The following is a 12,311-nucleotide window of genomic DNA, read 5'->3' as shown; positions in this document are numbered from 1 at the left end:
TTTAAGGCCCCTAAGTAAAATTTTTATAAGTCCTATAAAGGATTGATACATTTTTACAGGTTATTTACATTCAGTTTAGGATCATTTCTTGGAGAATATATATATATATATTTTTTTATATACATTCTTTTTTATTATACTTTAAGTTCTAGGGTACATGTGCACAACATGCAGGTTTGTTACATATGTATACATGTGCCATGTTGGTGTGCTGCACCCATTAACTCGTCATTTACATTAGGTATATCTCCTAATGCTATCCCTCCCCCCTCCCCCCACCAGAGAGTATATTTTATAGCTGCAGTTGTTACTGTATATGAGATTTGTTTCCTGTTATTTTTTAATTAGTGTATAGGACAAATATTTTAGCATTTCTTTTATCTAACCACATATTTATTGCACTTATTCTCATATTATTCTCTTAAAATTTCTAGGTGTGTTATCATATCATATGCAAAATAAATTTAATATCCTCTTTAATAATAAGACTTGTTATTTTTATTTTTATTTATTTATTTTTTTTGAGATGGAGTCCTGCTCTGTTGCCCAGGCTGCAGTGCAGTGGCACGATCTCAGCTCACTGCAACCTCCGCCTCCTAGGTTCAAGTGATTCTCCTGCCTCAGCCTCCTGAGTAGCTGGGATTACAGGTGCCTGCCACCACACCTGGCTAATTTTTATATTTTTAGTAGAGATGGGGTTTTGCCATGTTGGCCAGCTGGTCTCGAACTCCTGACCTCAAGTGATCCATCCGCCTCAGCCTCCCAAAGTGCTAGGATTACAGGCGTGAGCCACCACGCCCGCCCTGTTATTATTATTATTTTTTAAATTTTACTGTATTGGTTAGAACAGCAAATTCTCAAACATTTTGTTCTCTTCCTCCACTCTATGAAAAATTATTGAAGATCCCAAAGAGCTTTGGTTTGTGTGCTTTATGTCTATTAATATTTAGTGTGTTAAAAATTTAAACTGGGAACTGAAACAGTATTTATTTATTATTTCACTTAAAAAAAAACCATACTAAACCCATTACAAACATAAATAACATCTTTTTATGAAAAATAGCATTATTTCCAAAACAAAATTTTGCTGAGAACATCATTGGTTTACATATTTTGTAAATCTCTTTAGTGTCTGGTTTAATGAAAGGATTGCTGATTTTCCTCTCTGCTCCTGCGGTGTCTGTGGTGATGTGCTGTTTGTGTTAAAGTGTGTGAAGAAAATCCAGCTCACACAAACCTGTAGGTGGAAAAGGGAGAAGTATTTTAATAGCCCTTTTAGATAAAACTTGACAACTGCTAGTTTCTTAAGGATTAGCTGTAATGTAGAATCTGAAATCATACCAATGAATCTTTCATACTGTTAGATTAAAATCAGGCACTTTCAGTGTAACTCTCTTGTACTTTGAATCTTTTACCCATGCATGATTGTATAACATCATGTACTGGCCATTTAGAAAATATTGGTTCACTGAGTTACGAAGATCTTCCCAAAGGTTAATACATTTTATTATACAACTGTCAAAAAAAATCACATATATTATTCTCACTATCTATCTTACCAAAAAGATCTGTAAGCATGGGGAAGCAGCTCCCCATACTTCAGTTCCTGATGGCAAATATAGTTTCCAAAATTCTGAGTTTTGCTTAAAATATAATCATTGGCAACAATGCCATCAGTAGTGTTCCCTGAAATAACAAACAGGCTTATTTAGTTCACTTTTGAGAAAATGTCTGCCAAATACACAAGTCTAACTAACCATAGTTTTTCTGTCAGTTTTTCTTCTAAGCAAAAATGGTGTGCATAGGAAAAGTTACTGGTTCAGCCTGCAACTCAGCAATCACACTAATACTTTTCCTTGAGATAACCCTGGTAATTTGGTATGTAGCAAACTTAATTGTATGTGGACTCCTCACTTCATCACACAGAACATTAAAAAAAGCATGTACTTACTTCAAGGTGAGATTTAATAAGAATAGTAACTGTTACTGCTTTAACAGGGACCTTCTTTTAGTGTGACTGCCATACTTATTTACTGTGAATGCATCCATGATGGCGAATAATATGATGATTGCTAATAAAGTTTGGTGCCACAACCCTGATTCTTACTAACGCGCTAGCAGCTTTATCCACCATTTCTTTTGTACCATCAGTGCAAATATAAACACAGTAAAAAAGACAAGTAACATCTTATGAAAATAGTTTTTACCTTGCAGATCCCCTGAAAGGGCCTTGGGGATGTGTGGGGTCCTCTACACTTTGGGAACTTGTACATTAGCACTTCCACAACAATTTAATAATGATTATAAGATTTCCTTTTCTTGACTTAATGTCAGTGGAACTAATAAGTAAATACAAATCCTGAGGTTCAGTCTAATTATTTCTTTATTTGTAAATATTAGACAATGATTCTGCAGCTTCAGACCCTGATGCCGAAACCACTGCCAGGACCAATGGGAAAGGAAATCCAGGTGAGCAGTCGCCAAGCCCTGAGCAGTTCATAAACAACGCAGGAGCAGGGGACTCCAGCCGCTCAACTCTTCAGAGGTACTCGAAGCTGATTCATATTTTCACTGCATTTTGCCTTTACATTAATCTAGAGGCCAGTTTCAGGGATCTTTTTTTTTTTCTTGCCTTAGAAACAGAACTGGCAGGAGTAAAGTCTCACATTTTAATCCCAGCCTTCTACTTTCTCTTTATATAAATGCTACCTCCTGAATCTTTTTCACCGCATTCTTACTGAGTTAATGTGAGAATATATTAATAGGAGAGTTTAATTTTCATTTCTCAGTTCCATTCTTCTCCCTCCTACATGTAAGTTTGTTATGAGGAATTAGCTTTACAAATACTATCTTTTGATTCAGAGAGTATGATTTTTCCCCCTTTTCCGACTGCTGCAGCTTATAATACCCTGTCCAGAAGTGACAGTGCCACACATAGTGCTCTGATACTAAGTAGGTGCAAAGGAAAAAGCAGTACTTGGTGTTTATTCTGAAGCTGAATGTGGCTGTTCCTTCTTTTTATTTTTCTGCTCCTTCTTCTAAGGCATGGGCCTCCTTATTCCATGGATTACATGGACTTCAGTCCGTGTAGTACTTTCTCACTAATATTAACTGTTGATTATAAGACAGTACTGATTTTCAGCAGATATCCATCCCTTTGACTGATAAAATAGTTCTGGAGAAATTAGTTATTAGTTATTATTATTATTATTATTATTCTTTTAGCTTTATATTATTATAGTTACTTTTGCGAAAGGACTCTAAAATTGCACTCAAGAAGAGATAGGCCAACAGGACTTCCACTGAGGATGCAGTTTCTTATCAAACAGATGTTCTTGTCCTTTGGTTCAACAAAATATGCACTATATAGCATAGAGTTATAGTGTTTATTGGATTTAAATGCAGAATTTGATTTGCTGTTATGGGAAAGGAGCTATGCTACATACTAATCTGTGATTTAGCATATGTGTCTTAATATTTCCTAAGAAAGTAACCATCTTCTTATTCCAGTGAGGATATTTGACTGCTTGCCATTTTGTTCATAACACCTAGTCTTCTTATTACTTTGATTCATGTTTTTACCACATTTTCCCTATAATATTAAGATGGTGACCAGTTTTAGTGATTGAATGACCTTAGAATTAGAACTGTTAGTGGTAGTGGTTAGCTTCCTCATTTTAATCCCAGCTCTTCCTCTGCCTCCTTCTATGAATGCCACTAAATCTAAAGCCTCATCAACCTCAATGTTGTAACCTACAAAACTGAAGTAAGTACAGAGAGCTATGTAAGTATTAAGACTCAATAACATAGCAGATAGGTCACTGACTATGTATATGAAATATATAAAGCATTATTGTTACTTTACATTACTTATACCTAGAAAGAAATGTCTTTCCTTTTTCCTGTCCTACCAACCGTATTCTTCCCTCTTTTGCTCCACTGGATTCACAGTTCCCTTCTTTCTCCCTCTGATGCTGCCCTTGTGGCTAGAGGCAGCATGTGCCCTTCAGTCCCTACCCCCTCAGCCATGTAATGCACTGACACGCATTGTCTGAAGGTGAGTGTGGACATGTGGGTCTCCTCTGTGGGGTCCAGTGTAGTAGAAGAGGAAATCCACAGGATTCTGCATTCAGAGGCAGAACTAAGACACCACATCCATTTTCCTTTCCCTTTGAAGCGTCCTTTGAAAAGACATTGAGCACTCACCTCACTATTCTGAAGAAACACGTTCGACCTTTAAGCCACCAACCTCTGACTAGTTTCTGCTGACCTACTTTTTCACTTGCAGTGTCATCAGTGGTGTTGGGGAACTGGATCTAGACAAAGGGCCAGTGAAGAAAGCAGAGCCCCATACCAAAGACAAACCTTATCCTGACTGCCCCTTCCTGCTGCTAGATGTGCGTGATAGAGATTCTTACCAGCAGTGCCACATTGTTGGAGGTAAGAGATGGAAGGCTTTAAAGTGCCTCACTCTCAAGAACAGAGAGCCTGCTCTGGAGTCTAGGCAGGCTGGAACCACAGCCCATGGTAGACAGTTAAGGAAACCGTGTGTTAGCTGGATCCATTATGGAATCCTGTAAGGTTGGCTCCACCATAAAATACTCTGAGAGGCTGCTGATTTTCACACATGGCTGTCAAAAGCAGGGAAGTGAAGCTTCCTACTTTGTTTATAGTGCTCTTTCTTTTCTTTCACAGAAGTGTTTAGGTTTATGGCTTGTTGATTTTTTTTTTTTTTTTTTTTTTTTTTTGTCAATACCTTGCTGTGTTGCCAAGACTACAGCGTAGTGGCGCGATCACAGCTCACCGCAGCCTTGCCTTCCTGGGCTCAAGTGATCCTCCTGCCTCAGCCTCTCGAGTACCTGGGACTATGGGCATAGGCCACAACACCCGGCTAATGTTTTTGTATATTTTATAGAGATGAGGCCTCACCATGTTGCCCAGGCTGGTCTCAAACTCCTGCACTCAAGCGGTCCGCCCACCTTGGCCTCCCAAAGTGCTGGGATTACAGGTGTTAACCACCATGCCCAGCAGCTCATGGATTTTGAAGATGTATTTAACTCTTAGATTTTAAACCAGCTGGGAATTGAGGCCAAGTTGTATTAAGAGAACAACAGACTTCCTAAACTTTTTCTTCTCTTCGCAGCTTACAGTTACCCAATCGCAACTCTGTCTAGAACAATGAACCCTTATTCAAATGATATTCTTGAATATGTATCCTTTGTTGCATTTTAAGGAATTGGGTGGTATGAGGATTGTAAGAATCAGTTATCATGAACCACGCTCCTGTTAAGAATGCTGTGAAGGACCTTTGATATTATTCGGCTGAGCAAATTTTGGAATTTGGATTCCTAGCTATTGCGGAGAATCCTGATTCTTTAGGCGGATGCTTTCAAACCGTCTTGCCCTGGGCCAAAAGACACTAGGTTAAGAGTTAGGATCCATTGAGAGTTAGTCCTAAGAGAGTTTTTTTCCTCCCAGAAAACTTTCCATAGCAGAACTTAGGGTTTTTTTCTATTCTAATTTTTTCTTTTAAAATTTTAATTTTTTCATTGATAAAAATTATACAAGCAGAAAATAATTTAAATACCAAAAATTATTAAAAGGAAAATTGAAATATCTTTTAATCACACAGTTGAGCAGTGACTTCTGTTACATTATTAGTATATTTTATTCCAGACTGTATGCTGGGTGTTTTTTTTTTTTAACAAAGTTGAAACCTTACTATATATGTAATTTAGTATCCTGCTTTTTTTCAGTTCATATTCCGATGTATTTCCCCATGCTGATGCAAGCCTTCTGTAAACCACATTTTTGATGCTGTGTAATATCTTCAGATTTACTATGATTTACTAAACTAGTGCTTTATTTTGGACTTTTTAGATGGCTCCCACATTTTTACTATCGTAAATAGGCTTCAGTGGACACATTAGGCATAGCAGTTGTTCTATTTCTTCATCTGTAAAATGGGGATTGTAATATTTACTTTCCAGGGTCGTAGGGGTAAGAGAGCTAAAGGATGTAAAGTCCGGAGCTAGTGCTGTCTTTTAGATCATGGTAACATCAGTTTGCAAAAGAAACGAATACCAGCTTGTGTGGTTTCCATGGTGGGAAACCATCCAGTCCCTGCTGGTGTGACAGTAGGAATGGGCTTGTCCATCGTTCCCAGGAACTCAGACAGGTGGACCTGACCTTTATTCCTTGGGGGTTTCTCGTAGTCTTGGGACATCAGCCCAGTGCCTTGGAACCTTAACTAATCTGACTCTTAGAAAAATGCCCATGGCAAAATCATCATTCTATATGACGAAGATGAAAGGCTGGCCAGTCAGGCGGCCACCACCATGTGCGAGCGTGGATTTGAAAACCTCTTCATGCTTTCCGGAGGTGAGTAAGGTGATACTCTGCTTGGGACTTCAAAGGCTGATCATCCTTCAGTCCCACCTGCATCCCCTTTTCTCTCTTGGTGCTCAGAATTCAGTGTTCTGGAAAGAGAAAAAGCCATGCTGGCTGAAAGGAGTCAGGAGTTATGTGAAACTTCCCTTAGCTTCATCAGCACATGTTTTTAATTCCTGATGTTGCTTCAGGGCTCTGTCACAAAGCCCTAATGCTGAAGACTCGAGCAAAAGGATTTCTTGTGGAATTCTCAGAATCCCATGTAACAACAGATATTTTCTGGTATAATTTGCTTAATGATGAAATAGTTAAGAAAGATTTCATGTCCTTGTGTTGGCCTCAACTTGATGACCAGAGATGAGAAGACATGCAGGCTTCTTTCCAGGTTTTGGCCTGGCCTTGCCATATTAATGCAGCTTTTTCTGATGCTTTTCCAAACCTAGGTCTAAAAGTCTTAGCTCAGAAATTCCCGGAAGGACTGATTACTGGTTCCCTGCCAGCATCTTGCCAGCAGGCCCTTCCTCCTGGGTCTGCCCGGAAACGATCCAGCCCCAAAGGGCCACCCCTACCAGCTGAGAATAAATGGAGATTTACCCCAGAAGACTTAAAAAAGATAGAATATTATCTGGAAGAGGAGCAAGGGCCTGCAGATCATCCTAGTAAGATCTTTTGACCTTTAAAGATAATGTTTGGTTTGTAGCTTTGGATATCACCTCATCATATGAAAACCTTCATCTCCTATATTTAGATTCTTAAAATACTAGGGAGGTGTGTTACAGGTGCTGGGGAGGGGAGGCAGTGGAGGTGACCCCAGATAGTGGCGGCAAGAATTACGCATTGAAGAGACGCTTTATCAAAACACGGAGACTTTTTTTTTTTTTTTTTTTTTTTTGAGACTGAGTCTTGCTCTGTCACCCAGGCTGGAATGCAATGGGATGATCTTGGCTCACTGCAACCTCCATCTCTGTGGTTCAAGCGATTCTCCCACATCAGCCTCCCGAGTAGGTGGGATTACAGGTGCCCGCCACCACGCCAGGCTAATTTTTTTTGTATTTTTAGTAGAGACAGGGTTTCACCATATTGGCCAGGCTGGTCTCAAACTCCTGGCCACAAGTGATCCACCCACCTCAGCCTTCCAAAGTGCTAGGATTACAGGCATGAGCCACCGCTCCCAGGCAAAAATGTAGAGACTTCATCAAAAAGTATATCTCAGGTAAAATTGAGGAGTTAAGCATCAGACATTCAGATTCCTTCGTGGAAAGTTTTCGATTCCTTCTGCAGCTTTTGCTTCTCCACTCTGAGAGCCTCCGTGGTTTGTCTTCCTACCTTAGTTTCACCATACTGCTTTCTCTTTTCTTTCCCCAAATCACTCCTCGTCTGCATCCTCTCTACCAAGGAAGTAGTGGAGGACAGACTAGGTTTGTTGGGGATGATGGAGAGGAAGGGAAGAAAAACCTATCTGGGTTTCCCTTCATTTCTGTCCCCCTCCCCACCTTCAGGCTGGTCTCAAGGATGAGGAGTAGGTCATCACTGGCCTAAAGTAGATACTGCATAGGACTTCATTAGCTTAAAAGTGGTTGTAGGCTAGGACTTCATTAGCTTAAAACTGTACTTGGCAGATTGTCCCTGGAATCATTCTTGCAGCTCTGTTCCTTCTTTCTTGCTCCCTTCAGGCCGACTGAACCAAGCTAACTCCTCTGGAAGAGAGTCCAAGGTGCCTGGTGCCCGAAGCGCTCAGAATCTGCCTGGTGGCAGCCCCACCAGCCACTCAAACCCCCGCTCCCTCAGCAGTGGCCACCTGCAAGGCAAACCCTGGAAGTAAAGACTTTGTCTCACTTAGGCAAATAAATGTTTTTCCTCTTTTCGGAACCCCTGAGCATTTCCCAAGTTGGGTCATTTCCAGAAACTTCTGCAGAGGAAAGACCATGACATACGTATGGGATAGGCCCTCTTCCCTCTCCCTGTCTGCAATTCCTCTCCCCTCAGGAGGCCACCTCGGGAAGGATTTTGACAGGTGACCACAAAAACCAGAGGTGTGACAGGCTCTAGTGTCCTCCCTGTTGTTTACAGCATATTTAAGTCTTGTGAAACTGTATAGGAAAAAAGGATCTAAGTTTTTAGTTGTTGTTTTTTTTTAATAAGGTCCAGCTTGTTGGGTCTCTCTTTGTTGTTTTGTAAATACTTCAGTCACATCTGCCCTTGTGCCTGTCCCAACCACCTTTCCGTTCACTGTTCTTGACTTCATGAAGGCTTCTCCAGGCAGTCTTGGTGTGAGAAGCTGTTTCCAAGGGTGCAGATGAGCCTTAGGTTCCAGCCGCCTAAAGACCCCACCCCAGTAGGCTCACTCAGCAAGGAGCTCTCTGCCCAGCATATTGCAGGCCCTGTTTCGAGTATGGAAGCCAGTGCCTGTGTGCTCCCTCAAATTGAAGATGAGGAGAGTAGCTGTACACTCACTGAATGCTCCCCTTATTAGATGTTTTCCTGGAGCCAGAAAGGTATGCATGTGGGTATCTTCACACCGGGGAGGAAGGCCTCTCATGGGAAAGCCCTGGCCACCACACCGGCCTGTGCCCCTTGAAGCCCACCAAAGCGGCCCTCACTTGTGGTCAGTATATCAGTTATGACACCCATTGCCCAGCTTCAGTCCATCCATGTTAGATGGATAGAAATTATGGCCACTTGAAAATACCAGCTTCGGTTGGACAACTGTGGACACACAAGGTGAAGAGGACTCCAAAGTCCTTTGTCAGGGCTGACAACCTCGTAAGCCCTTGCTTAGAAATACAGTATTAGTCTAATTGAGTAATTAGTGCAATTTCCTGCTTACTTTTCATTCTCATGACTGAACTGTGATTAGGAAGTTGTGATTATAGATGCTGGTTTTGGCCGGAATTTTGAATCAGCATTAATTGAATTGCTAAATGACTGACATTCATTCCATTTAATTGGGGGAACAAAAGGCCTCAGGTAAGGATGAGGAACTCTGAAATCAGATGGAAAAGAGCCGTGTTAATTTTTATGGTCTGTGATCGTAGCTGTGATAAGGGACTGAGGAATAAATTGTGCTCTTTGTCATGGCAACCAGCTTCTGAAAAGCCAACTGAAAATTGCCTGTCCTGCTGGTAACTGCTACAGGGTAAGATTTGCCTTAACAGTACTATTTTCTCGCCACCAAAAAAAAAAAAAAAAAAAAAAGGCACCACAGTATTTCTAGCATGGGGGCTGTGTTTGTATGAGAAATAAACGTAATAAATATCTCACAGAGACATATGGAAAAATAACTTTCAGATTCAGCCCAGTTCTGTTTTAGAGTGTGTTTATTCTCTACTTGATTTCCAAAGTGCAACATTTTCCAATGCTTTAGAAATCAAACAAACCAGGGACATTGTTCAGATGTCAAGCCATGCCCAATTTTCCGCAAGATTCAAGAATCTTGTATAAAATTCAGCCAACGTACACATAGCTTTAATGAGGAGCCTGTCATGTTTCCCCATAAATTTATTGCCTGAGAACTTAGTTCAGCCTTTGCTAATGCCAAAATGCTCTGGCTTTGTATTTTCTTTACAGCGTAGATAGAAAAATGCACATTTTTCCACACTTAACTTTCCCCTAGCATGGACAAGATTTTCAGCCATTTTTGCCACATACACATTTTTAAGGAAAAAATATTTTTCTCTGTAACAAAGTTCTGGTTATGCCGTTTTAAAGGTGACTTGTCAGGAGTTGAGACTTCCCTGCCGGATGCTATTTTGAAAGTAAATGGTCTTCCCTCCTTGTTCCGATTCTGCATTCCCATTGTCAGACAACTTTGGAGTGTGAGAAACCACTGTATATATGTGGAAAGCCAGGTCAGCCAGACCTATTAGAATTGGTGTGCACTCACCTGAGAGATCTGGCAGGTTGAATATGTTTATGTGTATTTCTCCACAGTGCTTGCTTTGCCCCGTTGGTAAGGATTTTAAATAACCATGCTCAAAAGAGCTGTTCTAACTCTGCGTTTTGCATGTTAAATGTTAATATCAAACATGCTTTACGTGCTCGAGGTATTGCTTTTAACATTCTACTTTGCCAGTTTCTTCATTAGATTAATTGACATGTATTATTTAAATGACCAGTGATGCTTTGTGCAATTATGAATGTTGAAGATTAAAGTACATAGTTACTAATTTGTCGTTTGCTATTAATATGCTGAAAACTGCCAACTTCTCTCTTCTTTTCTGTCGAGATGATTTGGGGGAGCCACAGGAGACTGGTGTGATTTTTGCTGCATCTCCTAGGAAAGCATTTTTTAAAAAAAATAAATGAACCAGGAAATCAGTCCAATTAGGGCAGGGGGCCTCAGCTCTCCAGTCAGAAAGCCTGGGTTTCTTTTCCTCCTCAGGCTGGGACTGAAGCCACCTTCAACAACTGGATCATGGCTTCCTGCCAGCATCTCAGGGGTTGACTAGCTGCCCTTGTCTGGGGCTTGTGAACCCTGAGACGGAAGGTGCTTCATCGATGTACAACTACAGCGCCATCTGAACAGCAGTGATGGCCAAAGTTTAAATAATACCTTAAATGCTTTAAAGGGGTTTGTGTTTAAGGAAGGGAGAAAAGAAGGAAAGCAGCAAGGAAATGGGAAGAAGGGAGGGCAGAGAGAAGAAGAGAGGCAGAAATCGAGAGAGAAAAGAGAAAGCTACATTACTTATTTGAAAACAAAAGGAACACCCTGGGCTGTAATAATGTCAGGCTCAATCTCTTGAAAAGTGTGGAATGATTTAAGTGGCTTGCATTCATTTTATCTTTTTTTTTTTTTAACCTTTAGTGGTTAGCCAGGACCAGCACAATCATATTGGGCTTGGTATAAATCCGAATGAAAAGAGAACAAATAACATTCATTAGTTGCTCAGGGATTTTTCCTGTGGTGCTATTTAAATTATACAAAAATTAGACTTTAGGCTACTTGACCAAGAAAACAGAACAAAACAAAAACCGTGTTTTCTCTAATTCCCTTGTGGAATGTAAGTGAAATCAGAGTCCTAGGCTAGGAAGAAATACGTAGGTAATTTTTCTTGTGTTGGTTTTGGTTTCTGTCATGTTGTTTATTGGCTATAGATTCTGTCTTTTATGTTATCTTTTTTAGAGCAAATAATTAGTTTCTGTCCACCTGGATTTAAATCCATGACCACCTTCTTGCTCTACTCTGAAGATAATCATTAAGAACCTTTCTTTCCCCAGTTCCAAAACGTTCTCAGTGTCTTTAATGTGTGTTTATTTTCTTCCCAATTCTTTCAAAGATTTAACTCCCACAATACTTTTTTTTTCCCCAGGAAACACCGCAAACGTGTGGAATATAATTCACCAGTTTAATTATGTGAGCATGTTGAGTACTTACATGCCGATCCATTAATTTTTCACTAACAAATTTTTTTCATGCAAAAGCAATAAATAACATTGTGCTTCCAAAATGTTCAGAATACATTTGAATACTTTCCTAGATATACAATAATTATTGAAATTATTATTACGACATCTTTAAATGGATACACAGGTCAATTACAACATAAAAAATGTAATGGTGGGAATTTGTCAGCCTTGAATTCAGGCAGAACAGGATTCAGTGCATGATTTTATGTGTTTTCGAAACTGTATCTGTCACATTGCGATCCCCTGATGGCCCCCCTCTCTGTTGCTGATCCTCTTTGTTCTGTGCAGAAGCAAATTCTCACCTGTGTAACATCCTGAAGCACCTGGTAAAATGTGAGGCAAAGAGAGGCCACTTTTCAAATGCTGTGTACGGATGGGCCACATCTTTTAAAGGATATCAATATGTCTTCCTGTTGCAATTATTTTGTCTGTAAGCTCCCAGAGAGTGAAAATCACCAACCCTATGACAGTGGCCCTTAATAAGTGTTCATGAATAAATGAATTGAACCTGTCAA

At 40.1% G+C, this 12,311-nt stretch overlaps 1 protein-coding gene across 6 annotated transcripts in view; it reads left to right on the top strand.

The window, feature by feature from the left end:
• CEP41 (centrosomal protein 41) overlaps window positions 1–12,311 on the top strand; it is a 49,903-nt gene extending 37,592 nt beyond the window's left edge. For 4 of the 6 annotated variants that reach the window (XM_063641632.1, XM_055284025.2, XM_055284029.2 and 1 more), the window contains 6 exons: window positions 2,401–2,545; window positions 4,289–4,440; window positions 5,144–5,211; window positions 6,267–6,381; window positions 6,834–7,049; window positions 8,064–12,311. In XM_063641632.1, coding sequence (XP_063497702.1) covers window positions 2,401–2,545; window positions 4,289–4,440; window positions 5,144–5,211; window positions 6,267–6,381; window positions 6,834–7,049; window positions 8,064–8,212 — 845 coding nt within the window. In that variant the 3' untranslated portion in view covers window positions 8,213–12,311. The remainder of the gene's footprint in view (window positions 1–2,400; window positions 2,546–4,288; window positions 4,441–5,143; window positions 5,212–6,266; window positions 6,382–6,833; window positions 7,050–8,063) is intronic. The other 2 variants (XM_055284031.2, XM_055284030.2) reach the window with 1 other exon arrangement.

The sequence above is a fragment of the Symphalangus syndactylus genome, chromosome 6 (assembly GCF_028878055.3).
Source record: "Symphalangus syndactylus isolate Jambi chromosome 6, NHGRI_mSymSyn1-v2.1_pri, whole genome shotgun sequence".
Classification (NCBI taxonomy): domain Eukaryota; kingdom Metazoa; phylum Chordata; class Mammalia; order Primates; family Hylobatidae; genus Symphalangus; species Symphalangus syndactylus.
Note: the sequence above shows the minus strand (reverse complement) of the source record. Positions and strands in the feature narration are given on the sequence as shown.